Below are 17,250 nucleotides of genomic sequence, written 5' to 3' on the forward strand. Positions count from 1 at the left end.
AAAATACCCGAGATCCCGCCGACGCCTTTCTAACATGCTCTGAGTCGAAGGGATCTCGGCGTTGAAGGGGCCGGGGGCGGCCTGTTGGGGGGGGGGGGGGGGGATGGTCCGACCCCAGAGGGGGCCTCCGATGTGGCCTGGCCCCCGATCAGGAACCACCTCTCTGCCTCCCGGCCTCCTTTCTTCGGCGCCGGTGCCTGCACTCTGACGCCATGTTCCGTCGGGGCCGGCGCGATCAAGGGAGACACCGCGCATGCGCAGAAATCGCGCCGGTGGGACTGTGCATGTGCGCGTTCGCACCGGGCCCACTGTGTATGTACGCAACCCCCCCCCCCCCCCCGCACCCATTCCATGGCCAGATCAGCAGCTGGAGTGGTGATCCTGGAATTGCTGATCCTGGGGCCGCGTTGACACCGTCGAGAAACGTGACGGCGCTTCTGACGGCATCAACACTTAGCCTCAGGATCAGAGAATCCCGCCCAGCAACTCTGAAAACAGAATTCCCCAGAATTTCCTGCATCCCCATGAATTGAATGTTTTTCTACAGCTCCAATTAATTTCACATCACAAACTGTTGCAAGGTCCAGCATCTGGGTACCTTGCGAATGATTGGACAAACAGTCTACCTTCCATTATATGGTAAGGATCGAGAGCAGAGAAGGGAATAGGGTGGGTTGGAGTCAAATTGGATACAGAAGTTAAATTAAGGGAGAATTGGATTAAGAGAGAAAGAGAGAGAAGAAAGTGAGGAAAATCAAGAACAATAAATACATTTTTTTAAATTTAAAAAATGTTAAACCTGAGAAAGTGCCACCTGCAAGAACGGGATTTCATTTCTTTAAAAATAGTGTCCTTACTGGGGAGGTGAGGCTGAGAGGTTGTTAAAAGGCTGTCTACCTCATGAAATGAGAGGTGAGTTTTGTATGTTCTTGTCGGATGGCTTGATTTATTCCAAGAACACTTGTAGTTAAAGCTATAAACCGATTAATTAACATTAACTGTGGGTAAACTGCATACAAAACAATGGATTAATGACAGTAAAAGCATACTCTGAAGTCAGCTGACATTAATACTCACTTCTATACTAGTGAGACCCCTAGTGGTCAGTCGGTCAATTACAACGCAACCATGGTTTTTCCAGGCCCCGCCCCCCTCCCCCCCACACACACGCGGCCTATTTTTGGCAGCGGAGGCACTCGCCATTGGTTGCCAGCAGGATCTTCCAGTCCCCCTGATGTCTATAGCATTACCTGGCTCTCCTGCCGCACCACTGGGTAACTGGGGTGGGGGCCGTTGGTGGGGCCAACAGATCCTGCCAGCAAGAAGATCCAGAAAATCCCGCCCAAGGTCTTTCACCTCATTGAGTAGCTTCCCTACCTCTGAGCCAGAAGCTCAGCCCCACCCCAGGACTTGGATTACAACGAAGGTGTGTACATGATGCAGCCAAACAGGTTGAGCATCAACCTGCAAATCCTTCCAACACGCGCCAATGACTGGCAGTGAGAGCGGGAGAGATCCTGGTCAGCCAGCTTGCTGTGGAGTGGCGCCCCTCAAGCTATAAGCCCTTGGCGACCTGTTCCAGGAAAGGCCTTGCTACGGGAACAGATGAAAGTCTGCCGTGTACACCCGTGTGGGAAATTTAAACAACAGCAACCACCTCATGAAATGCTAAAAAATTTCATTCATACAAACAGCACAAATCCAACTATTTCCTGAAATTCACAGGCAACTCGATGATGAGATCCTAGCGAGGGATGGAAGATAGCAACTTGGAGCAAATGATGATCATGACCGACCCCTTGTAACAAACTACGGGGTGATTTAAAGCTAATATTGCAGTCAGTCCCCAAAGAAGAGGAGCCCTGACTTGTATAAAAGTCTGGAGATTTGGCAGGCCCTAGTACGGGGGCTCAGGACCTATAGGGCAGGGGGGAGAGAAAATTCTGATGTGGGGGTGGGGGGGGGGGGGGGGGGGGGGGGGGGGGGGTGCAGATGGAGACTCCCATTAGGCACAGAGTGCCCAGTCAGAAATTCCCTTGTGATGTTGTACAAATTAAGTAATGGCATGATGGGAAAACTGGTCAACTACTTGGTACAATGTAAGAAAAGTTGACCGAGCCATTCCAATATGCCAGACCCCTATAAGACCGATAAGGCCGACTCCGCATAACTTAAAACATGAATACGATCAGAGAAGGTCAAGCTATTCCAAAATGCCTGACTGCTGTAAATTCTAATAAGGTTAACTCCTCATGACTCAGGACTGTATGAGTTAGACAAGATAAGGTCAAGGATGAAGGAGTCAGCGACCTTTTAATGTTCTATCAAAGGACAAGATAATGGTATGAGTGATGAGACAAAGAGTCCTAGGTCAGCAGGTTGTGCCTGTTTTAGGACATTGCTTATGTTTCTACCTCTGATCGAATTCCTGACTAAGCCGTAGTCACGCAATCCTGATAACGATAATGTATAAATACTGAACTGATTTTCTGTGTAAGCGCGAACTTGAGGAGGTATCAGCAGTTGGTAACAACTGCTCTCTGAACTCAAGTTGCAGCCAATACTGCATGCAGTCTTTTCGTGAATAAAGACTAATTATTTTGTGGGAACTAACTTTGTTGAGTCTTTCTACCACAGTCAAGAGACAGTAAAATATTGACTTCCACACCCTAGCCCAGCCATGGTGATACACCTGGCATCCTGAACACTTGGTGTGGGCCCCCTCTGGTATAAAGAAAATCCCAGTAACAGCAGGAGGAGGCCATGTAATTGGCTCATTATAGATCATAGAATTTACAGTGCAAAAGGAGGCCATTCGGCCCATTGAGTCTGCACCAGCTCCTGGAAAGAGCACCCTGCCCAAGGTTAACACCTCCACCCTATCCCCATAACCCAGTAACCCCACCCAACAGTAAAGGCAATTTTGGACACTAAGGGCAATTTATCATGGCCAATCCCCCGAACCAGCACATCTTTGGACTGTGGGAGGAAACCGGAGCACCCGGAGGAAACCCACGCACACACGGGGCGGATGTGCAGACTCCGCACAGACAGTGACCCAAGCCGGAATCGAACCTGGGACCCTAGAGCTGTGAAACTATTGTGCTATCCACTATGATTATGGGCTTCAATTTGCCCACAAGTGAGCAGGCCGCCTAATTCTTCACTCACCAGGGATATAATACCCATGGGGCAGGTGTTGTGGGGAAGTGGTAGGTGACCCCTACCGTCGGGCTTGGTTTAACTCTCCACGCCTGCCAACTATCTCCTGACTGTCGGTGTCAACATCCATCTATTCATATCTTGACTGCAGGTGTCCTTGTCGAGGTGGTATGGGCACCCAGAAGGCGGTGCCCCAGTGGTCAGTTCAGTGTGTGGAAGGTCCCCACTGGGTTCATCCAACCAATGAATGTGGCTGTGCCTGCATAGGCATTTTTTGTCTCGCAATGAGTGTATGCTGATAGAATTAGCACCCTCCAGGGTCTCAAATTTGGTGACCTTGTTCTGCCAAGAGATGCAGAGGCTACATCTGAGACAGCAAAGATGGAAAATGTCCAGCATTTTCTCCTGCCTAACATTTGTTGTCCAGATCTCACCACTGCAGAGGAGTGCGTTGAGAATGCAGTCAAGTTGCAGTTTGGCGTTCTCCGTCAGGTTGCTGTTGTTCCACACTCTCTTACTCAGCTTGGAAATAACGGCTGCTGCTTTTGCGGTGCTTGTGATGCTTTTAGCATCGAGTAGCAGATTGCTGGTGATTGCGCTACCTGGGTGCCACCTTAGCACCTGCCAGGATGTCCAGGTGGCACTGCCAGGGTGTCAGGCTGTCAGTGCCAAGGTGCTGGGGTGGCATTTTTCCCACGCCGGGGATCTGTCCTGGGGGGTGCCCTGTCCTTATTAAGTGGGATGTGGGGGGCTCAATGACCCCCTTATAGGTGAATTGGGGCATTGAGGGGCTCCGGGTGTCACATTTGGAGGGGGGGGTCTCAAGATCAGGGTGCCATTTAGAAATGGCTCCTGAATTCTCCCTGCACTGGCGAGTGGAGTTCCTCAGTGCAGGAAATAAGACCTTGGCGGGTTGTTCCCGCTGAGGTCCAAAATAAAACAGTCCCGTTAGATAGTGGGGTCTTTCTTGGCACTGCTAAATGTGCTCGACACGGGACTCTGTTTCATTTCCGTTAGATCGCGCCCGGTGTCTTGCATTGTGCTCGATTTTGTTTCTGCACTCTGTGTAGGAATGCGGGAGAGCACCTATTCAATCAAGCTGAGGAGCTGCTGTTCCCTTACCTGGATGGGAAGTACGGCTGACATTGATACAAGAGTGACCTTTCTGTCTTGAATGGAACAACTTTGAAGGATGCATCCTAACCCTGGTGCATAAATACTCGCTTTACCAGCGATGCCCACAGCCTTTGAATGAATAACCACAAAAGTATTGCTGGAGAGAAAAACATGTCGCTGAATTTAATTATGCACTCATCGGGACAAACACAAAAATGCCAAATTTTAAACAATCACAACAATTTAGACCAGTGGAGAAAAGTGTGGCAAGTTGACTCTGATTGGCCGAGGTATGAATATGGAGAAAGCAATGGGGAACTATAGGCCCCTTCAAGTCCTGAGTAATTTTGATAAAGGCTTGAACTTACTTGCAAGAATGCACCCCTGCATATGCACGCCTCTTGCTTCCAGCAAGTGTGAATGAGCCATGCCACAAACTTGAGCGATTATCTTCCATTAGTGGTTGGTGTAGATATTAGCGCACTCAGGATTGTTCAGCAAGAGCTGCCAAATCGCAGAATCAAGGCTAACAGTCAACATTTTGTTTGGGTTGGTTGACTACAGCCTTGTATACTGCACATGATGGACAAAATGAACATGCGGTTTGATTCGATCAGCCAATCACTGGGACGTACAGCCTATGTACCTGGCATCGCGCTGGCACTGAAATTCATACACGACGTGGCTCAATTGTGTGCGTATGCTTTTACGCTTACACCTTACATTTACGCTCGCTACGAGTGACATACATTCAAATGCAGCGACTCATTCTCTACAAACTGAAGGAATATCTTCAGGCCTTGAGCCATCTGTGAAGGAGCTTGAGGGAGCCTATAGTTTCTCCGTTGCTTTCCCCGTGGCAAAGTCTCAGCCAATCAGAGTCAACTTGCCAACCGATCAGCTTCTTTTCTCCTGAAGTGTAAACTTTTGTGATCATTTGAAATTTGCCATTCTTGCATTTGTCCTGATCAGAGCACGGTGAAAAGCTTCGGCAACATGTCTCTCTTTTCAGCGATATCCATGCGCCTTATCGCCAAGGAGTAATAAGAGCGTTGTACCGTTGGAAGTGCCGACTTTCAGGCAGATACTAAATCTGTCCAGGTGGGTGTTGAGACATTTCATGACGCTATTTCTAAACTGACATTGTGTTCTCCTGATTTTTCAGTCAGCATTCCTCACCCAGCCAATACCACCAAAATGGAAATGAATTGTTCATTTACTCGCTTGCCTCTTATGTTGGGCCTGGTATGCAAGCTGGGACTTACAATTGAAACAAATTTGAAAAGTAATCCATTGCTCGTGAAGTGGGTGGCTGAGGATAGGCTTGAGCACTGGGTAAATGAAAGTTATTTTTTTTAAGTGTTTACGTAATTCCCTCTCAAACATTATGATTGTCTCATCTCCACATCCATTTAGAAATGGACTAGTTATCATTTGCACGAGAAACATCCACCTAACTTCCCCATTTATGTTGTTATTAATTCTCAGCTCGTGATTACTCATTCGCTGACCACTGAAAATGATCATGACCCATTAATTCTCTCAAATTCATTCAGCATTTTCAAGACTTCCATTTGGAAGTTTCTACTCCAGTGAGTAGAATCCTGGATTTTCACATCTCATAAATGTCAATGGTGGCACGGTGGTGCAGTGGTTAGCACAGCTGTCTCACCGTGCCGGGCATCTGGGTTCAATTCCAACCTTGGGTGTCTGTGTGGAGTCTTTGCATTCTCCCCCGTCTGCGTGGGTTTCTCCCGGGTGCTCCGGCTTCCTCCCACAGTCAAAAGATGTGCAGGTTGGGTGGATTGGTCATGATAGATTGCCCCCCAGTGTTCAGAGATGTGCAGGTTACGTGGGATTATGGGGGCAAGGCAGGGGAGTCAGCCTAGATAGGGTGTTCTTTCAGAGAACTGGGCAGCCTGGAGCAGTTGAATGGCCTACTCATGCATTGTAGGGATTCTATGATTACTTCTATGATCTGATTCCACCCTGGTAAAGCCATGATGCATTGTTCCCATGATTCCAATATCCTCTCTATAAGAGTGCTGAACGAAAATACAAACATATGTCAATGTCTTCTATAGATTGACCATTGTATCTATGTTCCTGTATACAATGCCCTCTGAATAAGACACAAGACCACCAGGTTGCAGTCCTCTAACGTGTGTACAAGATGGTGGTCGTGCAGAAAATTCAACCCATTGGAGATGGCTTCATATGGTGCATTTGTACAGAGGAAGTTCACAAGAATGATCCCTGGAATGAAGAGTTTGTCATATGAGGAACGGCTGAGGACTCTGGGTTGTACTCATTGGAGTTTAGAAGAATGAGGGGGGATCTTATTGAAACTTACAGGATACTGCGAGGCCTGGATAGAGTGGACGTGGAGAGGATGTTTCCACTAGTCGGAAAAACTAGAACCAGAGGACACAATCTCAGACTAAAGGGACGATCCTTTAAAACAGAGATGAGGAGGAATTTCTTCAGCCAGAGGGTGGTGAATCTGTAGAACCCTTTGCCGCAGAAGGCTGTGGAGGCCAAATTACTGAGTTTTTTTAAGACAGAGTGAGATAAGTTCTTCAAAGGGCAGCACGGTGGCCTAGTGGTTAGCACAACCGCCTCACGGCGCTGAGGTCCCAGGTTCGATCCCGGCTCTGGGTCACTGTCTGTGTGGAGTTTGCACATTCTCCCCGTGTCTGCGTGGGTTTCGCCCCCACAACCCAAAAATGTGCAGAGTAGGTGGATTGGCCACGCTAAATTGCCCCTTAATTGGAAAAAATAATTGGGTAATCTAATTTTTTAAAAAAAAATAAGTTCTTGATTAATTAGGAGATATGGGGTTATGGAGAGAAGTCAGGAGAATGGGGATAAGAAAAATATCAGCCATGATTGAATGATGGAGGGCAACACAGTGGCGCAGTGGTTAGCACTGCTGCCTCACATGCCGAGGTCCGAGGTTCGATCCCGGCTCTGGGTCACTGTCCGTGCGGTGTTTGCACATTCTCCCCGTGTTTGTGTGGGTTTCGCCCCCACAATCAAAGATGTGCAGGGTAGGTGGATTGGCCACGCCAAATTGCCCCTTAATTGGAAAAAATGAATTGGGTACTCTAAATTTTTTTTTTAATGATTGAATGGTGGAACAGACGTGATGGGCCGAGTGGCCTAATTATGCTTCTATGTCTTATGGTCCTTGGAGTGGAGCTTCGGGGGTCTGGCTCCGGCTACCTCATCTTCCAGACAATCCTTGGGTATTAACATAGAACATAGAACAATACAGCACAGAACAGGCCCTTCGGCCCTCAATGTTGTGCCGAGCCATGATCACCCTACTCAAACTCACGTATCCACCCTATACCCATAACCCAACAACCCCCCCCTTAACCTTACTTTTTTATTAGGATATTACGGGCAATTTAGCATGGCCAATCCACCTAACCCGCACATCTTTGGACTGTGGGAGGAAACCGGAGCACCCGGAGGAAACCCACGCACACAGGGGGAGGACGTGCAGACTTCGCACAGACAGTGACCCAGCCGGGAATCGAACCTGGGACCCTGGAGCTGTGAAGCATTTATGCTAACCACCATGCTACCCTGCTGCCTATTCAACTGTCTTCAGTCCTGCGAATGTAATCTTGAGTTTGGTGCCCTGAATGAACACCTCCTTTCAAGGAAAACATTGCCGCAAGATATCATAGTGTCATCCAAGATCTGGCATTGGCACCAATTTGTCCTGTTTGTCATGAGCAGACACGCTCTGCCCAGCATTCTCCATACCCGCACCTACCACAGCACAGAATGATGCTGATTACCAAACTTCACACTGGTTCTCGAGCAATCGCTCCCCACCAAAGACTTATGGAAATGCTGATGTTGATGAAGCTTGGATGTCGCCGGGTTCGATCATCCACTAAACAGCGGCAGCAACATTTGTCAAAGGCGGAACCCGCAACAAAGATTGTCTTGCAGCCTGCTCAGCTGAGCTGACATCTGTCATTGAAGCAAGAAACAAAACCTACAAGATGCACAACATAAATCCAACAGCTGGAACTCTTGAAACCAGCCAAGACAGTCATGTAAAAGACAGGAAGATACTGCATAACTAAACACTGGATCGACCTATGTCAAGAAATCTGAATTGCCTGTGACAATGGAAATCTATGATGGAATCAAAAGAGCACTTGTACCTACCATCACCAACCAAGGTTGCTGCCCTGAAGTCGGCAGATAAGAACATAAGAACTAGGAGCAGGAGTCGGCTATCTGGCCCCTCGAGCCTGCTCCGCCATTCAATTAGATCATGGATGATCTTTTGTGGACTCGGCTCCACTTTCCGGCCCGAACACCATAACCCTTAATCCCTTTATTCTTCAAAAAACTATCTATCTTTATCTTAAAAACATTTCATGAAGGAGCCTCAACTGCTTCACTGGGCAAGAAATTCTGTAGATGACGAGAGAAGACCCTGAAATCCATGTCCCCTTTATTAGGCTTCATTTCCTCCAACCAGATTAAATTTTTGACCATCTGTGTATCTAAAGCTTTTTGCCTCTACATCCCATCCTTTCCTTTTTCTTTTCCCAAAGAATACTCCTTTCTTTACAATGAATTGCTGTGGATGCTGACATTGTGGTTCCCCAGCCTGGGGAAGCTGGAGTACAGAACGACAATCTCAGAATAGGGGGTTGGCCATTATTTACAACGGAGATGAGGAGAAATTTCTTCACGCAAAGGGTTGTGAATCTTCTAGAGTTCTTCACCTGGGATCTGGAGGTGCTCAGTGGTTGTGTATATTCAAGAGAGAGAAAGTGCTAGATTTCTGGGTACTAAGGGAACTATGGGATATGACACTGGTGAGGGAGAGTGAGTTGAGGTAGAAGATCACACCTCGAGGACCTGGATAGGTACCATCAGTGCTGTCTGAGTCTGATTCTCCACATCAGCTGGGAGGAGAGGCGTACCAAAATCAGATTTTCAATAAAAATCTGGAATTAAAAGTCTAATGATGACCATGAAACCATTGTCGATTGTCGTAAAAACCTGATTCACTAATGTTCTTTAGGGAAGGAAATCTGCCATCCTTACCTGGTCTGATCTACATGTGTCTCCAGACCCACAGCAATGTGGTTGATTCTTAACTGTCCCCTCAAGGTCAATTAGGGATGGGCAATAAATGCCCACAGCCCATGAACGAATAAAAAGAAGTGTCCTTTAATGAGTCAAGAGCACCAGCTCGAGACCATGATCATCCGAAACCAACTCCACTAGGCCAGCATGCACTTAGGATGTCATAGTCCCAATTGCCAAAGCAAATCTTCTTCGCCCAGCTCAAAGGTTTCCAAACAAGAGGAGGACAAATGAAACGCTTCAAAGACACTCTGAAGACTTACCTCCAAAAATGCAATATAGATGTCAACGCCTGGGAGACGCTTGCTCAGAAGAAGTCTGCTTGGAGGAACCTCCTTATTGAAGCGACACCGAATCTTCGAGGACATCCAATGACAAGAGGAGGCTCAGAAAAGGAGCCAGAGAAGGGAATACCAGCTATCTAGAGGCCAAGGACTAACCCGACCTTCTGGAAACACCTGTCAAGTGTGCCGTCGAAGATGCATAGAAACATAGGGGCTGGTTTAGCTCACTGAGCTAAATCGCTGGCTTTTAAAGCACGCCAAGCAGGCCAGCAGCACGGTTCGATTCCCGTACCAGCCTCCCCGGACAGGTGCCGGAATGTGGCGACTAGGGGCTTTTCACAGTAACTTCATTGAAGCCTACTCGTGACAATAAGCGATTTTCATTTTCATTTCACATAAATAGAAGCAGGAGGAGGCCATTCATCCCTTCGAGCCTGCTCCAGCATTCATTTTGATCATGGCTGATCTTCAAGTTCAATTCTCTTCCCCCCTCCCCCCCTCCCCCATACCCCTTGATCCCTTTAGCCCCAAGAGCGATATCTAACTCCTTCTTGAAATTACACAACGTTTTGGCTTCAACTACTTTTTGGTGGTAGTGCATTCCACAGATTCACCACTGAATGGGTGAAGAAATTTCTCCTCACCTCCCTCCTAAAAGATTTATCCCTTATGCTGAAACAATAACCCCTAGTTCTGGACTCCCCCAGCATCGGGGACATTCTTTCTGAAACTACCCTGTCTAATCCTGTTAAGAGTTTTAGACGTTTCTATGAGATCCCCTCTCAGTGCTCCAAACTCCAATGAATATAATCCAAATCAACTTAGTATCTCCTCATATGACTGTCCCCCCCCCCCCCCCCCCCCCCCCCCTCCCCCCATTCCAGGAATTAGCCTGGAAAATGCTCGCTGCACTCCCTCCAGAACAAGAACATCCTTTCTCAGATAAGGACACCAAAACTGCACACAATACTCCAGGTGTGGCCTCACCAGTGCCCGATATTATTGCAGTAAAACATCCCTATTCCTATACTCAAATCCTCTCGCTATGAAGGCCAACATACCATTTGCCTTCTTTACTGCCTGCTGTACCTCTACGCTTTCTATCAACGACTGATGCACGAGGACACCAAGGTCTCAATTTACACCCATTCAAATAACAATCCAGCTTCCTATTTTTGCTACTGAAGCGCTTAATCTCCACATTATACTGCATCTGCCATGCATATGCCCACTCACTAGGCCTGTGGGCAGCACAGTAGCACAAGTGGATAGCACTGTAGCTTCACAGCGCCAGAGTCCCAGGTTCGATTCCCTGCTGGGTCACTGCCTGTGCGGAGTCTGCACGTTCTCCCCGTGTCTGTATGGGTTTCCTCCGGTTTCCTCCCACAGTCCAAAGGCGTGCAGGTTAGGTGGATTGGCCATGCTAAATTGCCCTTAGTGACGAAAAAGATTAGGAGGTATTATTGGGTTACGGGGATAGGGTGGAAGTAAGGGCTTAAGTGGGTCGATGCAGCCTCAATGGGCCGAATGGCCTCCTTATGCACTGTATGTTCTATGTGCTCTATATGCTGTCAAACTTCCGCTGAAGCATCTCTGCATCCTCCTCACAGCTCACCCTCCCACCCAATTTTGTATCATTTGTAAATTTGGAGATTCTACATTTAGTTCCCTTGCCCAAATCATTAACATATAATGCGAATAATTGGGGTCCTAGCACAGATCCTGCGATACCTCACTATTCACTGCCTGCCAATTGGAAAATGACCTATTTTTTCCAATGTTTTGCTTCCTGTCTGCTAACCAGCTTTCCATCCATCTCAAGACACTACGCACCATCCCATTCCTTTTGACTTTACATAGTAATCTGCTGTGTGAACCTTGTTGAAAGTCTTCTGAAAGTCTAAATAAACCACATCCACCGGTTCTCCCTGGTCAACTCTAGTAGTTACATCTTCACAGAATTCTAGTAGATTTCCCTTTCATAAATCCAAGCTAACTTTTATACACTATTTCTAGGGCCACTTCCTTAAGTACTGTGATGAAGATTCTCAGGCCCTGGAGATTTATCCGCCTTCAATCCCATTAATTTCCCCCAAACTATTTTTCTATTAATACTAATTTCCTTCAGCTCCTCGCTAAAACTTGTGTTACTCAGAACTTCTGGTACATTATTCATGTTTTCCTTTATGAAGACAGAAGCAAAGTATGAATTTAGTCACGAGTGGGAGGGAGGAGAAAGGAGGAGAAAGGGGGAGGGAGGAGAAAGGAGGAGAAAGAGGCCCAGGGGGTGGGGAGGCAGAATTAATCCAAATTCCTGCTTATTTCCTCAGACTCTTCAAAAGGTTGTTTCTCCCCAGGATTAGAAAAGGTGCCTTGATAATTCACAGCGCAGAACCCTTTCTGCGCTGTGAAGTATAAAGGCAGAACCCAGAAACTTTGCCAAATGTTTTTCCCTCTCTCTCCGCGCGTTTTTCCTGTTGTTGTGAAACTGACCTGAAATCGCAGAGGCTGAAGCTGAAATAGACAAATCCAGACACATCTCCCACCCCGGGATCCCAGCATTTCCCTCTGCATTCTAACCAGGCAATATTCCTGGGTTTAGGCAGATTGCAATATACTCACCAAAGCCCTGCTCTCAGCCAGAGGATGGACGGGACTCCCTCTCTCTGTCTCTCTCTCTCTGTCTGTCCCCACAATCTCCCTCTCTCTCTCTCAAACAAAGACAAGGCAGCTGGGAGGAAGGGGAGCCTTGAGTAAGATCTGCTGATGCCCCCATCCAATGGATGCCTGGGGCCAACGCACCGTCGCCGTCGCCCCCCCCCCCTGCACTCCGCTGCCCCCTACCCCAACCCCCTACCCCCCCACCCCTACCCCTACCCACCCCTACCCCTACCCCCCTACCCCTACCCCCCCCACCCCACCCCCCACCCCCACTCACCCCCCCACCCCTACCCCCCCACCAACCCCACCCCCCCACCCCGCCAACCTCTCTCTCCCACCCCAAACGCCGGGTCTCTCTCTCCCCCCAAACGCCGGGTCTCTCTCTCCCCCCCCCAAACGCCGGGTCTCTCTCTCCCCCCCCAAACGCTGGGTCTCTCTCCCCCCCCACCCCCCCAAACGCCGGGTCTCTCTCCCCCCCACCCCCCCAAACGCCGGGTCTCTCTCCCCCCCCCACCCCCCCCAAACGCTGGGTCTCTCTCCCCCCCCACCCCCCCAAACGCCGGGTCTCTCTCTCCCCACCACACAAACGCCGGGACTCGCCACTTCCGCAGCGGGTGAAACTGACGTGTATCGCATCAGTCCGCTGCTGACCCTTTCGGGAACGGAGATTAATGGCTTAAAAGAAGGCCCTGACGCCGGAGTCATCCGCACCGCTTTTTCCCGCCGGAAATGGGCGTCACGTCGGTCCGCGGAGAATTTCGCCCCTGATGTGCAGGTTAGATAGATTGGCTGAAATAAATTGTCCCTTAGTATCCAAAGATGTACAGGTTAGTTGGGGTTATGGGGATAGGGTGGGGGAGTGGGCCTAGATAGGGACCTCTTTCAGAGGATTGGTGTAGACTGAATGGGCAGAATGGCCTCCTTCTGCACTGTAGGGAATCTATGGATTCCAAGGAATGTAGTGATACATCCCAGGATGCATTACAGGAATATTATCAAATAAAATCCGATTGTGTCACATCAGAAGAATTCAGCTTTGTCAAAGCAGTAGGAAAGTCTCAAAGAAGGAGCGAGGGTAAGAAGATGAAAGGGTTCGAGAGGGAATCCGAGGGCTTAGAGCCTAGAGAGCTGATGACCCATCCCCAATGGTGGAGCAATTCTAGTCAGGAATGTGCAAGAGGCCAGGTTGGAGGAGAGCAGAGATCGAGGTGGATCAAGAAATCAGCTTACCTTCTTCTTAGATGTTTCTGATTTCTTCGACATATTGCGTAGTTTTTTGTGTAAATGATTCAGCACCTGAAAATATTACAAGCATTATTATAAAATCTCTGAAAAGTTGACAACTGCTTAGTTTTCCCAAACAAAAAGCACACAAAGGCAGCTAAATGTGCAATAAAAACTTATCAGCATGTCTGGCATCATAGAGAGAGACATGTAGAGCCGGCGTTTCAGGACCGTGACCTTTTATTGGAACTGGACTCATTCATTACATTCCTGGTACCATCTTTTATTACGCTCCTGTATTATCTTTTATTCCACTTCTTTGTGTGTTTTGATATACTACGGAGTGTAATATGTATTACTCAAACCTTGGTTACTGATGAGGTCTTCTGAATCTCGATGAAGAAGCTTCGATCTCGTCCAATAGTAACACAAGGTTTATTGAGTAACTACAACAATAATTGCGTGAGTTCTTTACTTTAACATTGATACTAGTGATAAGGTTAACAAGATCTAACTACAGTAACTATGCGCAACAACACTAACCATCTCAGCTAATCTGATACACCTGTCCTGGTCACAGTACATCCAAGAGAGGGAGGGAGACAATGCGGTTGCTTTTATACCCCTGTTGGTCCGGCCCTCTAGTGATCACCTGGTGCTACTGATTACACATTAACCCCTTATGTACATGCACATACAGAGATCACTACATGGACAATGTTAAAAATGTAACAGTTTTTAAGTAAGGTAAGGAAATATAAGTAAGAGTAGGCCATTCAGCCCATTGAGCCTGTTCTGCCATTCAAGATGACCAGGGCTGATCATCTACCTCTAAATCATTTTTCCCCATTATCCCCATATCCCTTGATTCATGAGTGTTCAGAAATCTCTCGCCTTCTGTCTTGAACAAGATCAATGACTGAGTTTCCACGGACCTCTGGGGAGAGAGAAATGGTGTCAAGGGAAGAAATAATATTAATAACGAGGGATAAGATGAGGGTAAAATAGCAAGTTGAATAAAAACGGACAGAGAGCTCTTTTTTAAACATATAAAAAGGAAGAGAGAAGCTAAAGTAAACATAGGCCCCTGCGAGAATGAGACCGGGGAAATTATAATGGGGAACCAGGAAATGGCAGAGGAATTAAACAAATACTTTGCGTTAGTCTTCACAGTATAAAGCAATATCAACATTCCAAAAATACTGAATAATCAGGGCGAAGAAAATAAATATAATGACAACCACGAAGGAAAAAGTACACGGGAATCTAACGGGGCTTAAGGCCGTTAAGTCCCCTGAACCTGATGGGTTGCATCTCAGGATATTAAAGGAATTGGCTACAAAGATAGTGGGTGCACTAGAACATAGAACATAGAACATTACAGCGCAGTACAGGCCCTTCGGCCCACAATGTTGCGCCGACCTGTGAAACCAATCTAAAGCCCATTGACACTATATAGAATGTAGAACATTAGTATTAACACTGGTAGTAATCTTCCAGGAATCCTTCTGTAAAAGTCCCAGAGGATTGGAAAACTGCCAATGTAACACCTTTATTCAAAAAAGCAGGGAGAGAAAAAAACAAGTAACTATGGGCCGGTTAGCTTAACTTCTGTCACTGGGAAAATGTTAGAGTCCATTATAAAGGATACAATAACGGAGCATTCAGAAATGCACAATATAATCAAGCAGAGTCAGCATGGCTTCATGAAGGGAAAATCGTGCCCGGCAAAGTTATTAGAATTCTTTGAGGTGGTAATGAACAAGATAGATGAAGAGGAACCAGTAGATGTAATGTACTTGGATTTCCAAAAAGCGTTTGATAAGGTACCATACAAAAGGCGACTTAATAAGATAAGAGCCCATGTGTTGGGAGTGGTATATTGGCATGGATAGAGGATTGGCTAACTGATACATGATAGAGAGTTGGGGTAAGAGAGGCATTTTCAGGATGGCAACCTGTAACTAGTGGAGTGCCACGGGGTATATCATAGAGTTCACAGTGCAGAAAGAGGCCATTCAGCCTATCGAGTCTGCACCTGCCTTTGGAAAGAGCACCCTACCCAAGCCCACACCTCGACCCTATCCCCGTAACCCAGTAACCCCACCCAACCATTATGAACAGCAAGGGTAAATTAGCATGCCAAATTCACCTAACCTGCAGATCTTTGGACTGTGAGAGGAAACCGGAGCACCCGGAGGAAACCCATGCACACACACACAGAGAACGTGCAGACTCCGCACAGTGACCCAAGCCGGGAATCGAACCTGGGACCCTGGAGCTGTGAAGCAACTGTGCTAACCACTATGCTACCATGCTGCCCTTATATGCAGGGACCGCAATTATTTCCAATATATATATTAATGACTTGGACAAGGGAGGTGAATGCATTATTGCCAAGTTTGTGGAAGACACAAAAATAGGTGGGAAGGCAAGTGATGAGGATGGCAGAGAGTCTACAGAGGGATAGAGACTGGTTAGGTGAGTTGGCAGAAACTTGGCAGATGGAATATAATGTAGGAAAATGTGACGCTACGCACATTGGTAGGAAGAATAAAGGAGCTGAATATTATTTAAATGGAAAAGACTGCAAAAAATTGCAGCACAGAGAGTTTGGGGGTCCTCATGCATGAATCACAAAAGTCAGCAAGCAAGCTCAACAGGTAATCGGGAAGACACATGGAATGTTGGCCTTTATTTCAATGGGAGTGCAGTATAAAAATTGGGACGTCCTGCTAAAATTTGCGCTAGTTAGACCACACCTGGGACACTGAACAGTTTTGGTCTCATTATTTAAGGGAAGATAGACTGGCATTGTAGGCATCCAGAGAAGGTTCACTAGGTTGATCCCGGGCATGGAGGGATTTCCTTATGAGGAGAGGTTGAGTAGATTGGGCCTGTGCTCATTGGACTTTAGAAGAATGAGAGACGACCTTATTCAGACATATCAGATTCTCAGGGGGTTTGACAGGGTAGATGCTGAGAGGTTGTTTCCTCTTGTGGGAGAGTCTAGGACCAGAGGGCATAATCTCAGAGTAAGGGGTCACCCATTTAAGACAGAGATGAGGAGGAATTTCTTCTCTCAGAGGGTAGTGAATCTGTGGAGTTCTTTACCGCAGAGAGCTGTAGAGGCTGGGTCATTACGTATGCTCAAGGCAGAGATAGACAGATTTTTAACCAGGAAGGGTTATGAGGATAAGGCGGGAAAGTGGAATTGAGGATTATATCAGATCAGTTGTGATCTGATTGAATAGCGGAGCAGACTCAATGTCCTCCTTCTGCTCCTGCGTCATGATCTCAGGGTCTCTTGTCTCATTCTCACTAATCTTTTGCCATTCCGTCATTCCTTCCCATCACCCCATCACAGACCTCCCTCATTACTGTCGCTTCCTATTCCATTTTCCTGACTCTGCACCTGCTTAGAAACTGTAGTGTTTGGAATTTGCTGAACATGAATTTGCGATAAAAAAATGTTTGAACTGGGGGCAGCAAGGTGGCACAGTGGTTAGCATTGCTGCCTACGGCGCTGAGGACCCGGGTTCGAATCCCGGCCCTGGGTCACTGTCCGTGTGGAGTTTGCACATTCTCCCCGTGTCTGCGTGGGTTTCGCCCCCACAACCCAAAGATGTGCAGGTTAGGTGGATTGGCCACGCTAAATTGCCCCTTAATTGGAAAA

The 17,250-nt window shown here is 47.4% G+C and overlaps 1 protein-coding gene across 1 annotated transcript in view; it reads right to left on the reverse strand.

The window, feature by feature from the left end:
• Positions 1–17,250, reverse strand: part of galr1a (galanin receptor 1a) — a 28,052-nt gene that overhangs the window by 2,909 nt on the left and 7,893 nt on the right. The window contains exon 3 of the mRNA XM_038808449.1: positions 13,581–13,646. Coding sequence (XP_038664377.1) covers positions 13,581–13,646 — 66 coding nt within the window. The remainder of the gene's footprint in view (positions 1–13,580; positions 13,647–17,250) is intronic.

The sequence above is a fragment of the Scyliorhinus canicula genome, chromosome 10 (assembly GCF_902713615.1).
Source record: "Scyliorhinus canicula chromosome 10, sScyCan1.1, whole genome shotgun sequence".
NCBI lineage: Eukaryota > Metazoa > Chordata > Chondrichthyes > Carcharhiniformes > Scyliorhinidae > Scyliorhinus > Scyliorhinus canicula.